Below are 26960 nucleotides of genomic sequence, written 5' to 3'. Positions count from 1 at the left end.
GGCCTTGAACACTGCCAGGGATGGGGCAGCCACAGCTTCTCTGGGCATCCTGTGCCAGCGCCTCAGCACCCTCACAGGGAACAGCTGCCTAAGATCTAACCTGAACTTCCCCTTGTTTCAGTTTGATCCCATCACCCCTTGTCCTATCACTACAGTCCCTGATGAAGAGCCCCTCCCCAGCATCCCTGTAGCCCCCTTCAGACACTGGAAGCTGCTCTGAGGTCTCCATGCAGCCTTCTCCAGGCTCAACAGCCCCAGTGTTCTCAGCCTGTCTCCATATGGGAGCTGCTCCAGCCCCTGATCATCCTCATGGCCTCCTCCGGACTTGCTCCAACAGCTCCATGTCTTTTTTATGTTGAGGATACCAGAAATCCCCCCTTTATTCTATTTCACCACTCACCATTATGCCAGGAGGACCCCGGATTCCCATGATGCCTTCATCACCCTGTTAGGATGGAGAAGGGTAGCAATGGACATCAGCAAAAAGAAATACAACACACAGAGTCTCAACTCTGCAAACCATCTCACTGGGGACAACAGGAATTAAGCAGAAGCTGAGATCCTCAAAGGAGTTGTCCAACCTCTTCACTTGTATCTCCATTAGGATTAGGAGCCATAATGCTCCTATGGATCTGGATCTAAGAGCCTAAAGGGCTTGAGATCAGCCACATGTCACTGCAGGTAGACACTGCAGTGTTTAGAGAATAATGCTTTGGTCAGGTTGAAGCTTCAAGCTTTATCTCCTCCTCAGCCCTTGAGAGAAACAGGCATTTCTGAGATAATCTGCATCTGATTTGGCATCATATAAATCACACCAAAAAGGTGTCTCTTCCTTATGCCAGTATAGAGAGACCCTGGTAGGACCAGCTCAGAAGAAGCCGTCTGAAGCTGGATGACTTGGCCTGTTCCTCCCCAAGATGTACTTACATCTATCAAAGGCAAGGGACAGAGCTGTGAGATGTCCCTGGGATACAGAGGCTTATCCCCCACTATTAGAGAGCTCAGTAGCTTTTCTGCACATTGATATCTCCCTGTTGAACACGATCCCAGCAGGACTCACACAATGAATAAGGCAGCCAGGAATTCACCTGGAAACTCATTCCACTGACTTTCAGAAAGAAGAGCCACCAGTCAACTGCTCAACACCAACTCCTACCTTTGGAGACCAATATGATGCTCATCTTCACTCCCAGATGTGGTTTCCAGATGCTAGACCTTGTCCTGAGCCTTCCTTTAAGTGTACTGCTAGCTCCTTATAAACCTTGCTACGAGGTACGGCTGTGCTGGTGGGTCTATGAAATCCTTTTACGACCACCCGAGGTAAATCCTACAAGACTTACATGTCTTTAAGATGCTTAAACTTTGTCACTGTCCTACGAGGCCCATTTAGATCTCATACAAAGCCAATGCAGTTTGAGATTCTGTGATTCACTTTAGATTTACACTGGAGTCTGAAGAGCAGAAACATCATTTCCTCCATGTAATGAAGCTTCACCCCAGACCTTTCACAGCTGGTGACATTCCCAGTAAGTGTTTTGTCTCAGGGGCCTCATTGAATACTTCCTCTGGCAGATGTGGAGTTTGTCTAAATGGATTGCAGCATAAAATGAGTTTATTTGTGCAACAGCCACAGAAGGAGCAACTTGAAACATGGCTTTGGATTACAGCTCAAGAGGGGCTTTGCCAGAAGGAGACCAAAACTTCTCAGCAGCATGAGGAAAAGGGAATGCTGCTGCCCCAGTGATGGGAGCTGGTTCCTCTCTGCCAGAAGAACAGGAGGGAAGATGGGAATGAGCATAAAGAAGCTGGAGGCAGGTTTCTGAAGGAACAAGCTTGCAGATAGCATCCCCAAAGCACACAAACCCAAGGTGGTTCCTCAACAAGTCACTGGGATTAAAACACGCAGATATTGGGGTGTAGATATTGCCTTCAGCACTCCCATCTATCCAGTGAGAGCACAGCCAACACAGTCAGAGGGGCAGGATTCACTTGGCCAGTGTGACCTGCAGTGATTGAGGGTGTGGAGGAGATGCTAATTGCAACCTATTAGACAGATTCTGGTCTGTGCCAGTTCTAGGTCCTGATGGACCAGTGTCCATCACCTCCAAATCTGGCTGGTGAAAATTTGTGGGGTCTGAAATCAGCCCTTTAGGCATCTTCTAAGATGGGTGAGTGGAACTGATGGTATAAAGCTGCCTCCAAAAGAGGGTAGGCTGCAAGAAGCCAAGCCAGGAGCATTTATAGAGGGACTTACCTGAGGGCCAGGCAGTCCAGGAGGTCCTCTTGGTCCAGCTGCTCCAAAGCCGATTTCTCCCTGCAGAACAGAGAAGCCCAGAGGTCTCACTTGGAGAAAGGACACCACATCACATGGTTGTTGATTAGTTTGGCCATGATTTAAGTCATAGAGTCACTTCCATTGACTGGCTGCTGCTCTCTCTGGAAGATGCTCCAGCAACCATTGGGAAGAAGGGCACAAAGCAGAAAGAAGGATGAAGTGGCTGGATGGGGTCAGGGATAAGGAGCCAGGGGAGGGCAGTGGCACATTGGCACTGACCTTGTTGCCTTTGGGTCCGGGTGCCCCAGGAATCCCCTGTAGGGCAAGAAAAACAAAACAGAAAGGGCTTTGCTTCGCAATCCTCAATGCTCTCCTGTTCTGGTGTCTCAAGAGGGTGAATGCACACTCAGCCCAGTCCCAGAGCTGGGACTCAACCTCACCACCAGCCATCCCTCTGCTGCTCAGAAGACACAGGGGCAAGGTACAGAAGTCACCTCCTTTCCTGGGGATCCTGATGGTCCTGGGGGTCCAGTAAATCCATTCCGGCCTCTCTTCCCACGCTCCCCCTTGAAAACAAAACCCTTTAAGGAGGAGAACACCCTGATGGGAAAGGTTCTGCTTTCCCCATCCACACAGAGGAGGAGCTGGTGCCCTCAGCTGTTCTGGAATAGCCTCATTGTGTGGGCTTCTTGTTGTTGAGGAGAGTGGACTCCAGCTACATGGAGACCTGAATTGCTGTTCACCATCCCACCTCCAGCTAAATCTCCATGTCCCTGAAATAAGACTTACCCATTACTTCCTCTGTTTCCAGGGGCTAAAGACCCCAAAACTACTTGCTGACATCTTCTGTGCTATCATCACCTCTTCCCAGTCTCCTTTCCCTTTTCCTTTCCCTCCCTTCCCTTTTACCTTTCCTTTCCTTTCCTTTCCTTTCCTTTCCTTTCCTTTCCTTTCCTTTCCTTTCCTTTCCTTTCCTTTCCTTTCCTTTCCTTTCCTTTCCTTTCCTTTCCTTTCCTTTCCTTTCCTTTCCTTTCCTTTCCTTTCCTTTCCTTTCCTTTCCTTTCCTTTCCTTTCCTTTCCTTTCCTTTCCTTTCCTTTCCTTTCCTTTCCTTTCCTTTCCTTTCCTTTCCTTTCCTTTCCTTTCCTTTCCTTTCCTTTCCTCTCCTCTCCTCTCCTCTCCTCTCCTCTCCTCTCCTCTCCTCTCCTCTCCTCTCCTCTCCTCTCCTCTCCTTTCCTTTCTTTTTTCCCTTCATTTTTCCTTTTTCTTCCCTTCCTTTCCTTTCCTCTTGAAGGATATCCCTCTGCACCAAATCTCTTGGCTTGTTCATTCCCTAACAACATCAGTTGGTGTAATCAATGTTGTTACCTCTCCTTCTGCAACCAGGCTTTGTTCCTGCTTCCCTGACTACATACACACTACATATAGGCATATACAGGAGACCTGGATAAGTGGGAGCCTGACCCACAATGGACACCCAGCACAGACATTCTCAATAGGGTTATCATTGTTCTCACCATAGGGAGGCTGACACAACACACGTTGTCCCCTCACCTCACATCACCTACCTTCTGTCCTGGCATCCCAGGCAGACCTGGAGCCCCTCTGTCTCCCTGTGACCCTGGGATGCTGGGGTTGCCACGAATGCCCTGGATGCCTTGAGCTCCTGGAGATCCTGGGGCCCCTGGCTCACCCTGTTGAGTGGATCACAAGGGATTTGGGTCTTAGGTGGCATTAACTGCACCCCTAAAGGTCCTGGAGAAAGCCAGGGGGTATCCCCTTGAATTCACATGACCATACATAGAACACCAGGACACCCCTGTATCACTGGTCCATAAGAGAGGTCCTAGGGCTGGAGTCCTTGGGCTTGATGATCTTAAAGGTCTTTTCCAACCTAATTGATTCTATGATCCTATGAAAGGGCTGTATCCTCACTTTCTAAGCAGGGAGCCCCTACCTGCAGACCTCCAGAACTCTCCAGTGAGTTCAAGCCCTGCAGACCTGCAGCATCCCAAGGGATCACAGACACATGTATCTGCTGAGACCACAATTCCCTGGATTTTTCACAGCCATATTTCACAGCCTGATCTAGTTGAAGATGTTCTTGCCCATTGCAGGGGGGTGGAACTGGATGACCTTTAAAGGTCCCTTCCAACCCAAACCACTCTATGATTCTATAATGTTTATCCTCTGGACCTCACCTGCTTTAAAATGCCCCTTTGGAGGGCACAAAGCACTCACTCTGTCCCAGAGACATGATGGTGTTTGCCATCCCAGGCTGGGACTGGCTGTGGTGCTTTATCTTTGTAGCCACAGACAGATCCATGCTCCACATCCAATGGTGGAAAGCAAGGACTACAAAGGGAAAGACCTGGAAAATACCCAAGTGAGATCCTATATAGAAGAGAAGAAAGGCTTACCTTAAGTCCAGGTGGCCCAGCCTGACCAATAGGACCTCTGAGTCCAATTCCTGGTTCTCCCTGTGAAGAAATTAGGATCACTCCTTTTACTGTAGGCCCGTAAGAATGAGAGCTTGCTTCATACTGCTCCCTCAAGCCCCTCATAGCTTATCCTACATTGAGGGTTTCTACAGAGCCCTCACTGACCTTCATATCTGCTCTAGATGATGTAAAGTCTTATCCAACCTGGAGAGAAAATGCTCCTGAGAGCATTTAAACAGCTCTAGAAAAGAAGGAACTGAGTTGTGGGAATATTATAGAATCATGGAATGGTTGAGGTTGGAAGGGACCTTAAAGCTCATCCAGTTCCAACCCCTGCCATGGGCAGGGATGAATTATTGTATTACTGGAGATGGTATCAGAAGACTGTGGACGAGACTCTCATCTTCTGACATTACTCATGTAGGAGGTAGGTGCTCTGTCTATGTTATCTGAGTCCCTCCCTAGTCAACAGCGGGACACCAGGTCCCTAGTGAGTGGCTGGCCACTAATCCCACATCTCAGGAGGTTACCTGAACACCTTCCCTGGGACAGAAACATTAGGGTGGCAAAAAGAGCAGACAAGCTCCCAGAGTGTAAGAGACCCCCCTGACTGTGGCACGAGCCTTGTTCTTTACCTTTTGACCATTTTCACCTCTTTCTCCTTTGGTGCCCTATGAAATAAACAGAGAGTTACCAAGCTTGTGCAAGAAGCCATGTGAAGTATCACCTCAGTGCAGCCCTGAGCAAGAACAAAGGTTTCCAGCTGTACTCATAGAATCATGGAATGCTTTGAGTAGGAAAGGACCTTAAGGCTCATCCAGCTCCAACCCCTGCCACAGGCAGGGACCCCTTCCACTGGAGCAGCTGCTCCAAGCCCCTGTGTCCAACCTGGCCTTGAACACTGCCAGGGATGGGGCAGCCACAGCTTCTCTGGGCACCCTGTGCCAGCGCCTCAGCACCCTCACAGGGAACAGCTTCTGCCCTATCTCCAACCGGAACTTCCCCTGTTTCAGTCTGAACCCATCTCCCTTGTCCTATTGCTACAGTCTCTGATGAATAGCCCCTCACCAGCATCCTTGTAGCCCCCTTCAGACATTGGAAGCTGCTCTGAGGTCTCCACACAGCTTCTCTTCTGCAGGCTGAACAGACTCAACTTTCTCAGCCTGTCTCTATATGGGAGCTGCTCCAGCCCCTGATCATCCTCGTGGCCTCCTCCAGACTCAGAGCCAGAGCAACCAGACCCTCTGACCTCCACCTCTTTTCCCTGAGGGAGATAGGCAGTAGCTATGTGCCTAGGGAAGAGCCAAATGCCCTCACAGAGAGCCACACTGCTCATGAGAAGGAGAGAGAGAATTGGATTGACCCAGTCAATATGGACTTTCCTATGGCAATCTCCACTGCTGGATTTGGACCCCATAGCTGGTAACTCTGTCCTGCTCCAGCTGCTGATGCAGATCCACAGCTCACCTTTGCTCCAGGTTCTCCCATCTCCCCAGGCTGCCCCTGCAAGACAAAAACCATCCACTTTCCAGCTCCCTCCATCCCTCCTCATGCCTGTGTACCCAGGAATCTCCACTATAGAGGTGGTTAAAGGGTAGCCCATGCAAAGTGCCCCTTCCCCATCAGGATGTGCTTTTCAACAACAACCTGCCTTGTCTTCCTCCTGAATATCTGGGTCCCATCACCCCACATCTGCCATTAGGTCCCTATAAGCCTTTGCTGCTAGAAGTGTCCATGAAACAGTATTTTGTGTGGCCCTTCTTGCATCCCTGTCCTGGTGCCAGGGCTGGCTTTTGCCTGTCACTTGGTTTAGTTCATTGATCCAGCAGAAAAGGAGCATCAGGAAAACCTCCTGGATTTTTCCATTTGCTGTATAGGGGAGGAACAGAAACACACAGCCAGATTCAGGGATAAAGGTGGAACTGTGGCAATTCCAATTTATATGGGCCCAGTTTCCCATACACCTGAATGTTATCTCCATCAGCACGTTCCCAGCTGCCTCTCCTTTCCAAACCCAGAGCCTTCTCCTGGTCTCAGAGGCTCAGGCCAAGAAAACACTATCACTACCTTTTCTCCTTTGTCTCCCTGGACTCCTGGAGCTCCCATTTCTCCCTGGAAAACAACAGGCAACTCTTTCAATTGCAAACATGCATTGCCACAAGGAACTTCTCCTTCCCTCTTTAGACCAGGTGGGTGCTGCCCTCTCTCCTGCATCAGCTTCTGGCAAACAACTTTGGAGGAACCCCTCATTTCCACCACTTGTAACCCCAACCAGACTGAGGATGTCCCTGACCCATCCCTTCCATCCTGTGCAGTGGAAATGCAGGAAGAGAAAATACATTCTGCAGATATGAGTGGTAAGCTGAGGGTCTCCCTGCCCCAGGATACTGCAGATGTTAAAAGATGTCATGAGTTTGAGGGAGACAGAGAAGTCCATGTAGGACAAAACTATTGAGGATCCCCAAAACACAAACCCCACGTTTGGATCATCTATGCAAAGTTCAAGCCTGGAGTCATGGAATGGTTTGGGTTGGAAGGGTCCTTAAAGCTCCTCCAGTTTCAACCCCTGCCAAGGGCAGGGACACCTTCCACTGGAGCAGCTGCTCCAAGCCCCTGTGTCCAACCTGGCCTTGAGCACTGCCAGGGATGGGGCAGCCACAGCTTCTCTGGGCACCCTGTGCCAGTGTCCCAGCGAATGTCTGCTCATTGCCAGTGGCCAAAACTGTTGATTACTACCTCTTGAACCTACTGGCACCAGTGATTCCTCAGCCACCAGATTGATCTGCTCTGGGAGATGATCACTATCCTGCCTCCCTTCAGGTGCTGTTTGGTATCAGCATTAAAAGGTGAAGCAAAAGCACTGACCTTTTGGCCACAGGAGGGTGGATCTGCTGGGCCAGTTCCCTCCTTCTGTTAGGACAAAATGCACATATGGAATGGGGTTGGGATGGGGTGTAATAGGAGAAAGGGCCAGCAGCATCCTCACTGTGCGCAGCTGCAATAAGAGGAGTATGACATGATGCTGTACCTTGATTCTCCTTGACTGATGAGGCCCTAGATATGCCTTGAATGGAAGAGAAAGGAGGAAAGTGTGAGAGCAGTTGGAGAAACTTTCTGCCCTTGAGTCATGGTAAAGACACTTCTGAGCTGCAAGATGCTAGGCAGCAAGTGGACAGGCTGGAAGCATCTCACAGGGAAGCTACAGGATCACAAGAACCCCATTGAAAGGCTTCTGGTTGGATATGGGGTGAATTCCTTCTGACCTGCTACAGCATGGATGGGACATCTAAGAGCTGGTGTTGCCCATTGCAGAAGGGCTGCCAGGAAACCAAGAAATGAACCATGAAATCATGAGCCAGTAAATGCCTCAGAACCACGCTTTTGGCAATAGATCTTAACCCTGTCCCTTCATGAAGAGCTATGATGGATGGTGTGGATGAGCTCAGCTCAGTGCTGCCATTCCCCTGGGAATGGAGGGTGAGGGGTCACTCACTGCTTTTAAAGGAATTCATTCAAACTTAGGGGAAATCTATTCAGACTCTTTCATCCTCAACTCTTAAATGTTGTGGAAATCAACTCTTTGCACTTCCCATTCCTGGGATATTGTGTTAAAGTTGACAATGTAATGATGCAGGTACATCAGAGATGTATTTATAAGCATATTTTACACATTTAAACACACATACAGATAGCATCTAAGCTCTCAGGACACAAAACACCCTTCACTTATGCTGCCTTCCCCGTGAACCAGGTTATTACATTCCCTCATTGACTGAGTTTGGTTTTCCCTACTTCTGTTTCCAATGCCCTTGCCAGATACAGGGAGAACAATCTGCTCTGGCAAGAAAGATGCTTCTGCAATAGCTCTTTCTTGGTCTATTTATTCATATCTATCACTAACTTTTCATCCCACCCTCTACATTCACTGTGACTTTGCACAAGTGAGCAATCATCATTCCCCTTGTGTCCGTACATGACACCCTTACATGGGGTCTTCACTCACCGCAGATCTAGGCAGTGATTTCCGAGCTCCTGAGGCACCAGGAGGATGAATCTGTAATGGAACCAACACGGGAAGGTCACCACTTCCTCCTGGATCACACTGATGGCACACAGGCAAGTCCAAAGCTGCTGCAGTGAAATGGGATGCTTACCTTGTGTGTCTTGTGCTCAGCAGATCTCCTGGCTCTAACATGCCCTGGGAGCACAGAGGCATCATCTGAATTCACATCTTCCTGTGGGAAGGGAAACAGCATCCTTCTGAGCACCTAACATTAGATAGTATCAATAGTAATAACAACAACAATAATAATAATGATCATAACAATGCATCCAGCTCTGGGGCAGCAGCACAAGAGGGACGTGGAGTTGTTGGAGCGAGTGCAGAGGAGGCCATGGAGATGCTGCGAGGGCTGGAGCAGCTCTGCTCTGGAGCCAGGCTGAGAGAGCTGGGCTGGGGCAGCCTGGACAAGAGAAGGCTCCTGAAGGGGAGACCCCAGAGCAGCTCCAGTGCCTAAAGGGGCTGCAGGAAAGCTGGAGAGGGGACAAGGGCCTGTAGGGACAGGCCAAGGGGAATGGCTTGAACCTGCCCAAGAGAGGGGAGACTGAGCTGAGCTCTTAGGCAGAAGCTGTTCCCTGTGAGGGTGCTGAGGCGCTGGCACAGGGTGCCCAGAGAAGCTGTGGCTGCCCCATCCCTGGCAGTGCTCAAGGCCAGGTTGGACACAGGGGCTTGGAGCAGCTGCTCCAGTGGAAGGGGTCCCTGCCTGTGGCAGGGGTTGGAGCTGGAGGAGCTTTAAGGTTCCTTCAACCCAATCCAGGCTGGGATTCTGTGATTCTATGATTATTAAAGCAATTCATTTTCTGCTATTTAAAAGAAATAAACCCCACCTAAAATATTGCAGCTTTGGATTTCAAATGCCTCCCTGCCCCAGCCGTGCCCAAGTAACACAGCAGCTATACACTTAATGTACCTCAACATAACTCATTGGAATAAAACAATTATTAATGCCCATTAATGTCTACATGTTAACCTGCCACTTGGTGATATTTGCAGTGCTCATAATTTAGGCTGATAAACTTTAAAGGCACACAGAGTAAAGCTTGTACAAATAGTTACTGGCATGGTTTGTTCTTCTTCATATTAGCAACGGTAAATTATCTACTTGCTGTTGTAAAGATGATGATATTCCTCACTGCTGGATACCTCTGTGTACAGCAGTGATTCCCTGAACGACACTGAGAGCACTGCAGTGTGGCTCTTTTGAATATCTTAATATATATGTTAATATATAAGATATAAATATATATATACATAATGAAATGCATATTATATATATATTAAATATATATGAGAGAGATATACATGAATGAAAACTCGGCATCTCCTTGCACCCAAACCTCAGCCCTGCCAGAATGACATGAAGGAGAGGGAAAAATCACTAGTTATTTAGCACTAATCCCACATTTTTCTGCTGCAGAAACAAAGAGCAGGATTAATCTCAATTAATTTCACCCAAAAGTATGTGTTGAGGCTTTTCAATGGTTAAAGTTAAGGGAAAGTAAATCCTAAGTGAAGGGCTTCCAGGAAATGCTGGTCGGTGCAGCCCTGGACACTACACTGTCAGGTTTTCAGGGATGATAGCAAAATATCCTGTTTTGCCAGATATTAACTGGCCGGATACGAGTTTTACCTAATGGCAAATGAACCCAGGAAGTTTCTGACTCACCAAAATACGTAAAGGATTAAAAAAATACCATTTTGGTCCAATTAAAATGGAAATTCTTTAAGAAAGATGGTGAGGGTGACAGAAGGAGGAATAAGAGGCAAGTCAGGGATGTGCTGGTACAGCTTGTTCAGGGTAGGGCCCATTCAGGGTGTGCTTTTCAATGGGACAACCAAGAGGAACATCTCCAGTGCTTACATTGAGGTGATTTAGATGGGTCAGATGGTGCCATTAGACGAGGCCACATGGATTTCTCATGATATTTCATCCTTAACTCTCAAATGTTGTAAAAATCAACTCTTTGCACTTACAGCAAAGAACTTTTAGCTCTAAAATGCTGCTTCTCTTTAGCAAGGGTCCATGTTCAACTCACAGACACACTGAACAGCATCACAAGGCAGCGGTGAAGCAAGAACGGGCTGCTGAGACCTTACTGAGGTTTGAAGGTGACCCGTGTGCCTTTCATCTCATAGAGCTGCCATTTACTGGGGTGCTGGGAAATTGCAGGGAGTAATAACTCGTCTTCCTGCTGTAATTCCTCTGCAATTTTAGCAGTTTCCTGCTTGGAGGTGCCAGCAATAAGGCACCTCCAAGGAAAGGAGGGAGGCTGCTTTCTAAAGGAATGATATACTGAGGGTGGGTGACAGTGTGAAAAAGAAGGGAAAAGAGAGGAAGAGGAAAGGAATGGATGAAATTAGAACAGGGAAGAGAAAAATGGCAATAAAAGGGGAATAAAACATTATGCAAAAAAACACAGGAAAGAGGGAAAAAGAAGAGGCCAAGTAGATACCAGGTAGTAAAATTGTGACTATGGGGTCATCACCAGGGGCATTTATCTGAATTAAGTCTGAAAATGAACTAACTTTACTGCATGGGGGATGGAGTTTGGCTATTAAGGTCCTGGAACACCAAAGAAGCGGCTCACCCATAGAAAGAGTAACCGGTCGCCAGTCCTTGCACAGACACATGCACCTGGGCTCATCCTGCCTCTATCAGTGAGTTTGCTTCCCCATTAACTCCTGCCAGGCAGTAATTGCACCTCCGAGATGAAGCTCTTGTGCTATTACAGCTGCTTCTCTCCAGAGCCCCATGAACCTTTTAACAGGTAAAATTTGTGATTACAGCTGCTGCTGACTGGAAAACAACTGGTTCTATCCCATTCCCTTTGCATCACTGGGTTCACTCCGAGAGCCTAAATGAGCTGAGAGGATGCAGGAGCTGCAGGGAGACAGGGGCTGCTGCTGTTCCCCCTGCCTTTGGACCACACTTTTGTATCCTCCTGAGGATAAAAGACATTTTACACCAACTACAAGTGAGGAAAACACTCTTGGGGTGCAGATCCCATCATGCTGGAGGGGTTTGAAGTGCCTTAAACTTGTGGCAGCACTTCCACTTTTACAAACACCCCTACCAAAATGGGGATCATAGAATCCCAGATTGGTTTAGGTTGGAAGGGACCTCAAATCTCATCCAGTTCCAATGCCTGCCATGGACAGGGACACCTTCCACTGGAGCAGCTGCTCCAAGCCCCTGTGTCCAACCTGGCCTTGAACACTGCCAGGGATGGGGCAGCCACAGCTTCTCTGGGCACCCTGTGCCAGCGCCTCAGCACCCTCACAGGGAACAGCTTCTGCCTTATCTCCAACCTGAACTTCCCCTGTTTCTGTTTGAACCCATCACCCCTTGTCCTATCACTCCAGTCCCTGATGAAGAGCCCCTCTCCAGCATCCTTGTAGCCCCCTTCAGACACTGGAAGCTGCTATAATCATCACACACAAGAGCATGAAGGGTGATGCTACCTGACTATCTTTCCAATAGCTCTTCATTTGACAGGGAATTCTCTGGGCTGGGATTCAGGGAAAGGTGTTTGGTAACACCAGGATTACATCAATGATTACTGCCAAACACCTTGATGCAGCACCACTGTGGGTTAGCACTGATATTGCACCCACTAATCCATAGGGCTATTGGCCACCAGCCCCAACAGGGCAGCAGATCATCTCTGCCAACCCAAAGTGAGAACTTTTCCCTCTCTCAGCCCCCTTTGCTCTGCTCCTGATAACGCAGGGAGCAATGGACAGGGAATCACCTTCTCATCCCATCTCCCTCCACCCTGCTCCCAGGGTTAAGCTACTTGAGCTCTAATTTCCCATTTGAATTATAAGTATTCAGCTTCTTCCCTCTGGCTCTCCTCTGCCTTTCACCACACGATTAAAGAGATCTTTAACATTCGGGATGCTCTCCCTGTGAAAACCTCTGATGCAGAAATCAAGTCACCTCAGGCACTCTGAACTGGGCTAAGAAATGACCAGTCTTGGGTCTCTTGTGATAAATGAGCCTGAAAGCTGCCTACAGATCGGTTCTGGGGCTCTGCTCTGCAGTTCCCATGGGGATTTAAAAGCAAAAGCATTTCAAACAGGACACAGAGATTGGGTTTGGTCCTTAGGGTGCAGGGATTAAATTAACTGCTTATACTGATGAATGAGGATGGTTCTTTCTGCCCAAATGTCACATTTGACAGGGCCACACCGTCCTTTTTCCTTCCCAGTGCCAATGGCCACAGTGTCTGGGCACAAAGATGCACTTAGCTTCCAGACATCCAACAAACAGGGATCACTCCCATTTCATTGAGGAAGGAGATGCTGTGTGAGGTAGTCTGATTTATTAAACATCTCCACATAGGGATGTATGTGAAGTCTTTAGGAATCTGCTCCCCAAAAGCATCCAGCACAGCTGGATGTCCACAGTTTTAAATGGAGCAACAGATCTGGGATACCCCCATTGCATGGTCTATGGGTGCAGGTCCACAGGGACTGAACGCTAAGTGCTTTCAAGAGCAGGACACCAAAAAGCTGCCACTTCAGCCAGCATCGTGCAGCCCAATCCCATAAGAAATGAGGGGGTTTAGGCTCCATCCATTTGTTCTTCCAGGTCTTTCTCCAGCTTAACCATTCCCAGCCAAGGGAAATGGTGCATCCAGGAGGAGAAACAAAGCTCATGGCACAAGCCACCGTCTCCAGAGCTACAGCTCACACACATACAGACATGTGGGGTGTGTGTATGTGTGTTTGTGCTGGGAGCCCTCTCGTGGCTGTTGCCACATCCTTTATTCCAGCTCCGTGATTCAATGTGTGTTAATGCAGAACCAGCTGGAGACAACTGAAGTGATGGAAGCAGAAGCAAGGGCTCAGCAGACTTAAACCAGAGCGAGATCTCCAACAGCATCTCCCCACTGTGAGCTCCTCCATCATTGCTATGCCTATACACTTGTTAATGCTGTTCCTATCCATAACTGTGGCTGTAATTATAAGCAAAGAGCAAAGGGATTTTTCAGTTCATTTTTTAAGGCTGTTGGGATCCTGTCTCTGAGTATTCCCAAAAAGAGCATTCCCTCCATCACACAGGAGTGCATCGTTGTGCAAAGGTGTTAAACCAGCACCAGATGAAGGCATTTTCCCTCTCCATCACTGAGGATGGTGTCACTTGATGTTGGGGTCTGTGTACTTATGGTTACAATAGTGTTCAAAGTGGAGGGTGCTGGGTCTGGTACATGGCAGGGGAGCATGGTCTGGGACAAAATGCATGCCAAGGAGGAAAACAAAAGGGAAACTGGATGCTAGGGATCAGACAACCACACTGCAGCAATATCACAACTTACTGCCCATCAGCTGAGCTGTGATAACTGCTGCTACCAGCTTGGATGCACCCTCCAACCTTGCTGAAAATGATATAATCTCTCTTACACATACACTTGTAAACCAGCTCTAACTCCTGCCTATGGAAGAACCTACTTGCTGCTGTCCTGTAGCTAAAGTGCAGCAAGAAACCACTTCAGACCTTGAAGGAAGAGATAAAGTGAATCACTCTGCATCAGATTTCAACTGGGACATCACCTTGGCTCAGGTGATGCACAAAGGCTCATTACATCACAATTTGCCCTTGTTGGTGAGTCCTTAAAAAGGAGAAAGTCCCAAATTCCTTCTTAGACCCTAAAACCCTCTTCTTTAAGAGTCAATCTCTGCATTCTGCGGCTGGGCTCAGGAGGGTGCATACCAGGGTCTAAAACACTAACTCTGTGCAGAGAAGCCTGAGGGTCTATGAACTATTCTGAGATACCTATGGGAAGTAAGAAGGTAAAGGAAAAGGAAATATCTTATCAGGACATATCTTCACTATCTGGGGGCTGTGTTGTTTCTGGAAATTACAAATCTGAGTTTAAATAGAATTGAGAATCATCAAGTATTCAGTCAGCCAAGCCCAGATAATGGGATGGATGCTGTGGCCGGATGGATTTGGATTAGAAAGAGATTTTCCTACTTTTTCCCACAAAACATTTGCCAAGGGCTCTGTCTGTATGCAATGAACATGGCTGGCCATGAGCTTCCAGCCCAGGTCCCACGTCCAAGTAGTAGTAGCCTGCAGGGATGTGGGAGGAGCTGCCCCAAAGCACTGGGTGAGAGATGTGCATCCCGGTCCCTCCCAGTCCATCACTTATCTCCACAGTGGTCTAATGCCCAGAAGTGCTGGGGAAGACCTACATGGCTGGTGTCCTGCTGTGCTTGTCCTTCCACCCTGTCCTCCAAGGACTCCTGAAGCTCCATGGACTGATTTCCTTGTAGATCATCTTCTGGGTGTGATGGGGGAGCAGCCAAGCTCTGCAGAGGGTGATGGATAAGTGACAACATAGTATCACTAATAACCAGGGCAGAAAATGGAAAGCCAGACCCTTTTCCAAGCTCTGACACTGATTCATGCAGAGGTCCTTTTCCTTTCTCTAACTTAGTTTTTCACTGCAGTAAAATAGAGCAAAACTCACAGAATTGCAGTGATTTGGCCAATCAAGCTCTGAGAAGAGTAATTCTTTTGCATCTATTAAACCATCACTAATGAAAACCTAATTAAAAGCCACCAAACAGGCATTTACTCACACTGTTGAGAGAAGTGTTTGTCCCTTTTGAGTCTCTCTGCTTCCTTCCTTCCTCAGGTGTTTTCTCCAAGGGTTCAGGAGGGTCTCCTAGGGACTGATACTCAGGTTCAGAACCACCAGCAGAAGGACCCTGTGGAGACCAAAGCAGGTTACTGCCTTTCCTAAGCCAAAACATCATCCACAACACACTGTCAACACTGCCATTTATCCAACAGCATGCTCAGAGCCAGCAGGACAAGGCTGGAGAACCAAGATGCCAAGACCTTTCTTGCACTTTACTTTGGCAAGTGCCACCAAGGATGGGCTGGGATGGGCTGCAAGGATCCCCCAGGGGTCATAGAGGTGCTTTGATCCCCTTTGCTCTCTGGATGAAGACCAGCCTAGATAGGCTGGCCCAGATGGTCCCCAACCCTTTCTGCCAATTGAGATGGGCTCCTAAAGCCCAACAGAGACAGTTTTGGTTACCTGTACCTCAAATCTGAGCAGTTTGTGTTGCTGGTATACATCCAGTTTGTGTCTCCTGGTGCAAACACATCTACTGGTGAGCACTTCAGGCCCTCTCAAACTCCTAAAGTGCTACCATCATCCAGGTTGCAATGATCCTGAAAAGCAACACATCTCACCTGAGACCACAGTGGGAGCCTGGAGCTGAGAAGGGATGAGCCTGTCTCACCTTGCCTAAGTGCCTGAGCAACAGGGTCATCACTGAACCAACCACAGAGGAAGATAAAGTCATCAGAGGCTGGTTCCAAACAGCTCTTGTGCTCCAGTTAGAGACAGCATTTCCTACCAGTGACCTACAAGGGCTTATGGAGAGTGAGTCACTTCTTGGCTGTTCTGAAGAGGATGAGCAAAGCCCCACCACTGCTGCAGGCACTGTTTCCTGGACTATCTCTTATCAGGACTGTTTGATCAAGCAAATTGAGGTCCATGACTCCTCCAGCAGCTATGAGATGACCTGGATATAGCCCTCTGATGTCATTCATGGAGGTGTGCTGCAGTTTGGGTCCAGCATGGAGAATTTGCCTTTAAATTGCTAATAAATTCCTAATTCTCATAAACACAATCTGTTGCTTGAAGTTGCAAAGGATGCAGGTGACTAGATCATCTATAGCAGTTAGCCTGGTTACTGAAGCAAATGAGGGTTGTGCAGTCATGGCAAGGACTCTTCTCTTGTGTAGTCTCAATCCAATCTAACAGCAGGATTGGATTTATTCTTGCCAGGGCAGGAGAGATGCACCTTGATTACAGCCTCCAAGTGAGGAGAAGTTGCAGTTCAACATGTAACCAGCATGGGATGGCTTGAAACAAGCCCAATCTGTGCTGGTTTTTAGCTCAGAAGACAAGGGTGGAAAGGAAGGGAGGATGAGGATCAGGAGGAGGCATCACTGGAACATGGAAGCTCACAAGAAGCTTGTACACATTTGATATGCAATCTACTAATATTATTTTTGCCCCAGACCAGATGGAGCATAGATCTACACTTCATAGAATCATAGAGTGGTTTGGGTTGGAAAGGACCTTAACACCATCCAGTTCCAATCCCCTGCCATGGGCAGGGACACCTCACACTAGACCATATCGCCCAAGGTTATGTCCATTTTCTTTGTAGTCACCCTTTAAACACTGAAATGAGCTCATCACATGTGAGTCCTTGGAGCTCAAGTTTGTCATCACCACATCAACCCATTTGTTTTGATGTTGCAGGATTCACTGGTGTTTGATGCTACTCATGATGCCCCAGTCAGCATGGAGGTGACAGAAGCAGCACAGAGCCTGGAGGTAGAGCATCAGTTTAGGGTGCCAGGGTCTGCAGACTCCCTAAGGTGAAAATAAACAGCAGAACATATGGATGCTGGAGAGGGGCTCTTCATCAGGGACTGTAGCGATAGGACAAGGGGTGATGGGTTCAAACTGAAACAGGGGAAGTTCAGGTTGGAGATAAGGCAGAAGCTGTTCCCTGTGAGGGTGCTGAGGCGCTGGCACAGGGTGCCCAGAGAAACTGTGGCTGCCCCATCCCTGGCAGTGTTCAAGGCCAGGCTGGACACAGGGGCTTGGAGCAGCTGCTCCAGTGGAAGGGGTCCCTGCCTGTGACAGGGGCTGGAACTGGATGAGCTTTAAGGTCTTTTCCAACACAAACCATTGCATGATTCCATGGCTTCTAGCTACTTCCATCAACAATAATGGTAGACTGATTGCTTTATTCTCACTGAAAAGAGTATTTTGTAATCTCATCAGTTTAACCTGAAGATCCAAAATTCTGATATGAGGCCATTAGCCTCTTCCAGCTTAACTGTTTCTGAAAGTGGCTTCAAGTCACCACAACCTCCTTAATGACAGAGGTCACCCTGAATCCTTCAGTGACTCATTTCTGGATCTTATTTCCTCCAAGGTCGGTGTGCCCCAAGGCTGATAGATGACAATACTTACACTGTGCTCAGTGACATGCAGAGCTGCTGGCTTTCTCCTGGAGGTCTGGCTTGTCCTGGAGCCACTGAGCTGCTGCACCAGCACATCCAGCCCATCCCGCAGGAGCACATTGGAGAGTTCCTTCAGCAGTGCCAGCTGCAACCAGTAGAGACCATTAAGGAAGTAGCACAGTGCACCCTCCTGCCTAAGAGCTCATCTCAGTCTCCCTTGTTCTGGCAGGTTCAAGCCATTCCCCTTGGCCTGTCCCTACAGGCCCTTGTCCCAAGCCCCTCTCCAGCTTTCCTGCAGCCCCTTTAGGCACTGGAGCTGCTCTGGGGTCTCCCCTTCAGGAGCCTTCTCTTGTCCAGGCTGCCCCAGCCCAGCTCTCTCAGCCTGGCTCCAGAGCTGTAAAAGGACATGCAATAACCCTGCCTTCTTGTGAGTGCAGTGCTGGACTGGGATGAGCACACATCATCTCCAGACCAGAGGGAATAGATGGAAAAGCTTAATTACAATCACCTTGTCAGAAGAAGGTCAAAGCGTTCCTACCTTGATACCATTTGCTTCAAAAAGCCTCTCCAGATCCTGCAAGAGGAAAGAAGGGTCAGAACTTCTCCTCTCTTGTCCAGACCAGGAAGCTGGTGCTGTGGGTGGCTGACAGCTAAGCTGATGGACCCAAATGGGGTCTCCTCTGGCACCCTAACCCCAGACAGAGGGAGGTGTTTCCAACATCAATATGCTCTATAAATCTTATTTACCTGCATTTCCACTCCTTTGCCTGGTGGACCCGGTTCTCCCTTCAAATGAACAAGAACAACTCATTAACTAAGTCATTATCCCAGTGAGCAGCAAGAAGAGAAGCTCTGAGAAGGGGCAAGGGTCACATATGTGGCCCTTACTCTGCTACCAGCTGATGCTATAACCCCAGATTAAGCCCCATCAGGCTCAATCCTACCCTGGTCAATGGGCTCCTTCACTCCTTCATTGGATATAAAATAGGGCAGGCATGGACCTGACAGACAAGAGCATCATCAAAATGAGGTTTAGACCAGAGCTTTGCAATATTCCCTTCTCCAACTCTTGGCTATGCTCAAGAAGCAAAGGCTGTTGAGGCCCCTCGGTGCCACCAATGCTGTCACTGTGGTGGCAGCAGTGCAGAGGTAGCAGCAAAGAGAAGGGTGGCCACGGTACCACCATGGTTGACATCCCTTCTGGATGTGGCCAGTGGTGCTGGTGGCCCTACTTCACATGCAGTCTGGGTCAAATATGGGTTGGATACCCAAGAGCAAGTGGCATAGTCAGGCTGTCCATGTCTCCTTGCCCTCAGGGTGACACTCTCCATGTGAGTGATCCTGGGCCACCACCAAAGATGAATCTACAGATGAGCTGCAATGGCTTGGGAGGTCCAGCACTGCAGCAAGGGACATCTGCTGAGGTGGGGGTGACCTGCCCCTCTGATGGGCTTCATTTCACTGAAATCTGGTGTCTGCATTGACAGATTCCGGTGGAATGAAGGGCGCCAGGAAGGCCCCAGTGGTGCTGCAGCTCCATGCCATGGTTAAGGATACATCTCCATGAGGTGCAGGATTGGTGCACTGGTTGAACTGTGTACATCTGAGGCTCCTGGATAAGTCTTTGCCTTTACAATGACCTGGATCTCATGACAATCAGGAGATCTACCTGTACCCACTGATGCTTTCTGTACCGTTTTCCTCTCCATTGACTGAAGGAGTTGGTTCCATCTGTAAAGTTCTCTAGATGTGTGTGGTATCAGAAGTCATTTCTTACATCTCTTTCTGATGTGTTCTTCAACTTGCAGCGGGGAGGAAAGGAAGGAAACATTCCTGAACAGTTTAGAACTTTATTCCATTCAACTCCTGAACAACATCTTCTGACCTGGATATTGTGTATCTGCTTAATCGAGTGGCAGGACTACATCATCACTGTGACCACATGCTTCTGAGCCCATCTCAGAAACTGCTTTGAAAACCCAACCTTTTAGAGAGCCAGAAGAGATGTGAGATGGACGCTCTACCCCTCCCCAACACAATGCATCAACACAAAGATGCTCCATGCATTCTGAACATACCTTTGGGCCTGGAGGACCTCTTTCGCCTTTCAATCCATCCCTCCCAGGATCCCCCTGTAAACCAGAAGGAACATGTTAGTTCTTTGATCCCTCTACAATCACCAGTGGAGATGGTGGTTTCATCATATATTGTGGCATTTCTTGCATGCTGGCCCCAGACTAACAACACCTTTTTCAGATGAACCAACCAGCCTTGACTTGTAACTATCACACTAATTCACATAATGAAGTGTAAATTTGGAGCAGCTCTGCTCTTAGAACCACAGGACAGTTAGGGTTGGAAAGGACCTTAAGATCATCCAGTTCTAACCCCTGCCACAGGCAGGGACACCTTTCACTAGAGCAGGTTGCTCCAAGCCCCTGTATGAAGATGATGCATTGTGTTTGGAGGATCTTTGTTGCTAGCATTGGGAACAGTGAGTATTTGCTTAAGGAACTTGGGAGTTTCAGGCTATGTTTGCAAACTCTGTCTTATAAAAGTAATGAAGCTACAAAATACACAACATGTGGAAAATGATCACAAATTGAGCTTCAACACCCATCGTCTGCAGCAAGGAGCTCTTACCTTGTCACCTTTCAGGGTAAGGGTGTTCTCCAGAGAGGATATCTGCCAAAAAAAGCAAGCTTTTAGGCTTTTCTGTGTCACAATCTTCTTGCAGCATCAATAACACACTACTTGTGGAGGGATTCATGTATGTATCTGTAAAGGAGCTAGCTGCATCGCTTTGCACCTTTGATAAGGCTAGAAAGGAAATGCATTCCATAACATGCATGGTTGAAAGCAATACATTCTGGCAATGTGTCCTCTGTGGTACCCACCATTCATGATAAATCCCAGTACATCCCTTCCCTGAACAAATATATAAGTCAACAGCAGTAGGTTTTACAGTGCTTCCAGGAGTGCCAGGCAGCCCAGGCTCACCCTATGAAGACACCCCCACCCCAAAACCCAATAGTGAATGGTGCAATTCAACATTTGAGCCCCCAAACAGACCCTCATGCAAGGTTATCAATGGGAATGTGCAAACCTACAGATTCACCCTTGTCTCCCTTCTCTCCAGTGATTCCCTAGGAGGTGGAGAAAGAAACAGGATGAGAACAAGCCACGGCAGGAGCTCACAGCAGTCTCTTGCCAGCTGAGCATTTGATGGATTCATAAGCCCATCTTTGAGCTAATGAAATCTGGGTTTCGACATCTCTCCTGTGAAGGGTTCTCTGATATGTAATAAAGGGTGGGATTATGAACCTCTGCCTCAGTGGGAAGGCTCAGCAGGGACTTTCCTCTACTCAGTTTCACAGCGTTTGCAGAAACACCATGTCTTTGAGACCTCTGACAATGCAGCTGGTCTTAGTGCTTCCCAAAGCTATTAGAGGGAGATCAGACAATGCATAAGTGCATAACTTCCTTTCCTTACCCACTAGACTGAATGAGAAGCATTTTATTTCCAACAGTGTGGCTCTAGGGAAGGTTTTGTACACTCAGAACCCCCTAGTGCCCATCCTGCTCTTTAATATGTGCTCTAGGTAATCAAACAAAAGGGAGAAACAGCACTGATCTTCCCTATGAAGAGCAGATGCACTTCCCCAAAAGACAGGGAGGGAGATCTCTATGCCTTGCAGGCTGTAAGGCAGAAGAAGAATATGGTTTTCTTCAATTGGCATTGCACTATCCCAAGTCCATCCTCTCTCAACTGCTCCTTTAGGGATTGCCTTACATCCTTTCCAGGTTGTCCGGTATCGCCTTTTATCCCCTTCTCTCCAGGCCGTCCTGGGAGCCCTCGTGGACCCTATATGGGGAAGCAAACAGAAATAGAGCATCCAGCAGCTCAGGAAAGTAAATCCAACAAGAACGTTACCCCCTCCATGACTTTGCATGCACATGGATGTTTCTAAGTGGGGACTTTCACTGGGATGGAGAGGGAAGGAGCAACCTCCTCTGATGCCCCACCGGAATCTGGGCAGAAAATGATAGTAATAGCCATTATTACCCTGATTCCTCTCTTTCCTGGCTCTCCAGGGACGCCAGCTTCTCCCTAAAAGAGAGGAGTAATAGCTTTTAAAAGCTTGCTTCCATCAGGTTGAACCTTCATTGGTGATAACTAATTTTACTACACTTAAACCTGGAGGAAATGTTTAATGGGAGAGAACTGAGTACACCTACCATTCAGTGGCTCTAAGGCAGGCTAGATCTCCTCTTTGGCATTCTTAACGTTTGGAAAGCCAGTACAAATACAGGTTTATGGGATGTCTTAAGTTGGGATGGCATTTTAAAGCAGTCCCATAAATGAAGTAAATGGGGCAGAAGGTGTAGGGTGACTGTAGAGTGTTCATATTTAGGGACAGAATGAGGTTATTCCCACCAAACCCCACTGTTATTCATGGCACTCTGTTTCCTACATCAGCTGCAGAGCAGAAAGAACTATCTCCCAAAGGAAGCACAGTTTAGTTGTTTTTTGGCCTTTCTTTTTCAGCCTGCAGCTTTGGAAGATGAAACCAAAGCTAAAGTAAGAGAAAGAAAAGCCAAGGGCAAGATGAAGGGGTTCTTCATGGTCTCATCTAACTAAGTACAAGTAAACAGGGAATATAATGAGCATGGGTCAGCTTTAAACCAAAGTGATTTGTTTTCCAGCTGCTGTTTCATTAACCTGTGCAGTGCCTTGCCCATAGTTTTGAGGGTGATAAAGGTTTATGTGGGCTGGAGATTAATGGAAACAAAGTCTACCAAGGGCTATTCAACCCATGAGACATCACCTCTCACAGAGGACATCCTGCTTTGGTATTGTTCTAAAGATGTCCAGGGATGTTGGTCACTCTTGGGGATGCTGGGTTGGACAGACCTTCACTCTGACTCAGTGCATTCCCTCTCTACACCACTATACCCACAGCTCCAGCTCTGAGCTGCATTTGGCACCCACGTAACTCTGGGAGTTGTGGGCTCCCCATTGATTACCTTGGTCCCAGAGGTGCCTTTCCTCCCTGTTTCTCCCTACAACACAATGCAAAAGTGCTGGGTTTCATTTCCACCCATGACCAAGTCCTTTTTACCCTCATTTCCTACTCAGGTTAAGAGCTCTTGCTTTGACATCACCAGTGACTGAAGCCTCAGGATCAGAAACGTGGCTTCCCTTGATGATCCCATTCTACTTGATGTTGAGGGATCAACTCAGTCCTTTGAACTAAAGAGGAGTCTTCACTGCCTGTGGTTAGCAGAGGCTTTCCAGAAGTCAGTTATGATGCATTTGTGAGGGGCCACCTTGTTTGATCCTAAGAAGTAACTATTATGCCCTCAAACCACAAGCAAGCCCTTGAGGGCTGTTGTGGCTCACACTGTGCTAGTTCCCTAGTTCCATGACTCAATGATGAAAAAACATGATGTTGAATAACATCATGAATAAACATGGCCTAAAGCACACCCTGATGACAACCTGCAAAGGATCTGCCTCCGCACTGGCAATGGAAGAGCAAGCAGATCAAAGGAGACATCAGAACCCTCGATGAGCAAACCATCACATCTAATCAGAGGTAGTTTGTCCACTCCTGTTTGTTGACCACTGTTGTGTTGAGACCTGTCTCTTCCCCAGCCTGTAGAAGATGAATGAGTGGTCCCATCTTGTCAATTGTTCTTACTTGCTACTGCAAGGGCATAAGGTGGGGTTGTGTGCTTGGTACAGAGCAGTACACCAAGGGCTTCAGCAAGACATCAATCTGACTGGATTGATAGCTTCTACTTACATCTTTACCTCTTAGTCCGGTCTTGCCTGGTTCCCCAGGTAATCCTGGTTCACCTTTCTGTCCCTTCAGACCTGTATCCCCCTAAAGAAAACAAGACTGTTGTTACATTCCTCTTCTGCATTTCACTGCTCTCATATTCAGACACTGCAGGGCAGATTCAGACAGCATGCCCAGGTCCTATAGCCATGCAACTGCTTCCAGTGGGCTCAGAGCACTACCCTCTGCTAGGATGGGCTGTATTTATGGTGCTTGCTCAGTGGGTTAGGCTGGAAAGCATCCATCTCTAATGTAGTCCATCCAGACTACACAACCAGCCTTGGCAGACACTGCAGGACAGACCTTTTTGAGGTTCTCCACCTCCAGAAAGCTCCGCAGCTCAGCTGAGGGGGCCCATTAGCAGAGACCCAGGAGATGGGCCATGTCTTGAGAGCATGGTGTGGACACAGGATCAGTTCCCCCTCCATGTTTTAAGTATTTCAATGTAAAATCAGTTAAGCTCTCGTTGGTGGGTAATTACACATCTGTTCTGATTGACGTTTGTACAAGTCACCTTCCTCATCACCCAACCACCTCACCATGCCTCATCCCAACCCAAAACACCCTTTGTTGCCTTTTCTGCTTTGCAACTGCATTAACACATCCTGTCTTGGATGTCTCTCCTTTACTTCTTTTGACATCCAGTTTCTCCATGCCCATGAAGCTGATCCAGACTGGATATCCTATTCACTGGGCTACGTACGTATCATGCTGTAACATTTCCCAGATCCATATGCTCCTCCAGCCAAGCCTGGAGAGCGATGCTGTTTGAGAAATGCTCACAGTGAGACAGATTCACTGAACACCACATTAGGGATGTTTCTCTTGACCGTTTTAGAACCTTTGCAAGGAGGAATCCTAAAATCCAGGATTTGCAAGGTTTTTTAAGGCCTTGTTAAAGATTGAAGAGCATCTTTTCATTGTTATTCTATGCAGGGCTCTGTGTGTCACACAGAGACTTGAGCAAAGCAGGACCTGTTTAGACCTTTCAGTGTCTGAACCCTCCCCATTTTTGACACAAGCCCCATGGCCATGATAAACCACCACTGACTCAAGTTGCCTTGGGTGACACAGACATCAGTCTGAGGCAATGCTTTAGATGTTGCAATCACTGCACACACTCACCTTCTGCCCTGGTCTGCCAGACAAGCCTACATTTCCCTGCAGAGATACAGGCCATTAGTCACATGGAAAGAATGATACAGGTAGAATAATCTCATAGAATCCCAGACTGGTTTGTGTGGGAAAGGACCTTAAAGCTCCTCCATCTCCAACCCCTGCCATGGGCAGGGACCCCTTGGACTAGAGCAGCTGCTCCAAGCCCCTGTGTCCAACCTGGCCTTGAACACTGCCAGGGATGGGGCAGCCACAGCTTCTCTGGGCAACCTGTGCCAGCGCCTCAGCACCCTCACAGGGAACAGCTTCTGCCTAAGAACTCAGCTCAGTCTCCCCTCTCTTGGGCAGGTTCAAGCCATTCCCCTTGGCCTGTCCCTACAGGCCCTTGTCCCAAGCCCCTCTCCAGCTTTCCTGCAGCCCCTTTAGGTACTGGAATTTAGGTACTGGATTTCAGGTGAAGGTCCCTCTGCTGTATCTAAAGGGTGCGAACATCAGGCTCACTGCTGCAAAGCTGCTGTCTGAAACCATTAAGAAGGCTGAGGACCACAAAGAAGTTAGCTTTGCAAGATTTTGTTGCTTTAAAATAGAAGGGACTATTGATACCAATGTAGGAGGGAACAACTGAGGCATTAACCCAACCCTTACTGGGTATCAGTCACATGGGAGAAAACAGAAGCTTGCACCTTCTTAGACACAAAAGTGAGGAAGATAAAGGTCAAGTTCTCTTTTAGGACATGAAACCTCTGGAAATGGGGCTTCCTTGGCTCTGCTGTTTGCAGAGTTACCAGCTGAGCACTGGCCATCTGTGCTCTCTTGCATGCTCATGAGTGATCCTCTCTCTGCACCCCTTTGTGGATGACAAACCCCATCACACAAGACCACCATGGGTTCCCCAAACACAGGGTGAGAGCCCAACTCCTTGTCACCATCTCAGTATTAACTCCCTTAGGGATGAACCCCAGCAAATTCACATACATGGAAGTAACAGAGAGATTTCATTTCTGAAGCTCCCAAGTTGCCTCCTTCGCCCTCCCCTTTCCACATCCAGCCTCCTGCTCCACTCACCCTGTCTCCTGGGTCTCCCTTTAGACCAGGTTGACCGGGAATGCCAAAACCTGGACTTCCCTGCAAAAATCAATGATGTGTGTATCAGTGTAATGCAACTCTATGTACAACAGAGACACAGCAAGAGATAAAGCCTGTGCTGGTGCTGCCTTTCAGTTTACCTTTATGGCCACCATATAGAATCCCAGACTGGTTTGTGCTGGGAGGGACCTCAAAGCTCCTCCAGTTCCAGCCCCTGATACGGGCAGGGACCCCTTCCACTGGAGCAGCTGCTCCAAGCCCCTGTGTCCAACCTGGCCTTGAACACTGCCAGGGATGGGGCAGCCACAGCTTCTCTGGGCACCCTGTGCCAGCGCCTCAGCACCCTCACAGGGAACAGCTTCTGCCTTATCTCCAACCTGAACTTCCCCTGTTTCAGTTTGAACCCATCACCCCTTGTCCTATCACTCCAGTCCCTGATGAAGAGCCCCTCTCCAGCATCCTTGTAGTCCCCTTCAGACACTGAAAGCTGCTCTGAGGTCTCCAAGCAGCTTCTCTTCTCCAGGCTGAACAGACCCAGTGTTCTCAGCCTGTCTCCATATGGGAGCTGCTCCAGGCCCTGATCATCCTTGTGGCCTCCTCTGGACTTGCTCCAGCACAGTCCCTTTCCCCTCCTAACCACACTCCTTGCCACTTCTGAGAGCTGCTGTTGTGGATATCCAACACTCACTAGAGTTCTATTTGAGGAACCCAGCACGTGCCTCACTTTCCCCATTCTGATCTTGCAGATCGTGGCTGCAACTCTTCCATCACCATGCACACAATGTGGTGGCATGACCCTGCTCTACTCATTATGGCACTCTTGGGAACACATCCTATGCCATGCTCACTGTTGGCAATCTTAACCTCAGCACTATTCTGCAGTCCCCTCAAGGGTCAGCCTGCTTCCCATCCTTCCTGTAACTGTGTTTGGTGCTAAGCAAGATGCAGAAGGAGATAACAGCATCTCTCCAGAGCAGCTTCCAAGCTCAGGACACAAATCTCCACATCTGAAGCTGCAGGAAAGGACAGAGCAGATCCTATTCATTTTCAGCCCTGGGCTGCTGCCTGAGCTGAGCTTTGATAACTGCATCTCTTGCTGACATCCTTTCAAGGAGCTTTTGACTTCTA

General features: G+C 48.3%; 1 protein-coding gene across 1 annotated transcript in view; it reads right to left on the bottom strand.

Annotated features, from left to right (window-relative positions):
- The window catches only part of LOC115947376 (collagen alpha-1(VII) chain-like), a 96405-nt gene that overhangs the window by 30326 nt on the left and 39119 nt on the right, over positions 1–26960 (bottom strand). The window contains exons 39-66 of the mRNA XM_034062895.1: positions 25812–25871; positions 24756–24791; positions 23595–23675; positions 22813–22848; positions 21851–21895; positions 21578–21649; positions 20895–20930; positions 20750–20785; positions 20428–20469; positions 19863–19916; positions 18532–18570; positions 18323–18358; positions 17795–17929; positions 15366–15494; positions 14976–15092; positions 8869–8949; positions 8718–8768; positions 7743–7778; positions 7580–7624; positions 6782–6826; positions 6182–6217; positions 5350–5385; positions 4694–4753; positions 3842–3967; positions 2770–2841; positions 2555–2590; positions 2255–2314; positions 401–445 (exon numbers count right to left, since the gene is read on the bottom strand). Coding sequence (XP_033918786.1) covers positions 401–445; positions 2255–2314; positions 2555–2590; positions 2770–2841; positions 3842–3967; positions 4694–4753; positions 5350–5385; positions 6182–6217; positions 6782–6826; positions 7580–7624; positions 7743–7778; positions 8718–8768; positions 8869–8949; positions 14976–15092; positions 15366–15494; positions 17795–17929; positions 18323–18358; positions 18532–18570; positions 19863–19916; positions 20428–20469; positions 20750–20785; positions 20895–20930; positions 21578–21649; positions 21851–21895; positions 22813–22848; positions 23595–23675; positions 24756–24791; positions 25812–25871 — 1683 coding nt within the window. The remainder of the gene's footprint in view (positions 1–400; positions 446–2254; positions 2315–2554; positions 2591–2769; positions 2842–3841; positions 3968–4693; positions 4754–5349; positions 5386–6181; positions 6218–6781; positions 6827–7579; positions 7625–7742; positions 7779–8717; positions 8769–8868; positions 8950–14975; positions 15093–15365; positions 15495–17794; positions 17930–18322; positions 18359–18531; positions 18571–19862; positions 19917–20427; positions 20470–20749; positions 20786–20894; positions 20931–21577; positions 21650–21850; positions 21896–22812; positions 22849–23594; positions 23676–24755; positions 24792–25811; positions 25872–26960) is intronic.

Source organism: Melopsittacus undulatus, chromosome 5, assembly GCF_012275295.1.
Source record: "Melopsittacus undulatus isolate bMelUnd1 chromosome 5, bMelUnd1.mat.Z, whole genome shotgun sequence".
Classification (NCBI taxonomy): Eukaryota; Metazoa; Chordata; class Aves; order Psittaciformes; family Psittaculidae; genus Melopsittacus; species Melopsittacus undulatus.
Note: the sequence above shows the minus strand (reverse complement) of the source record. Positions and strands in the feature narration are given on the sequence as shown.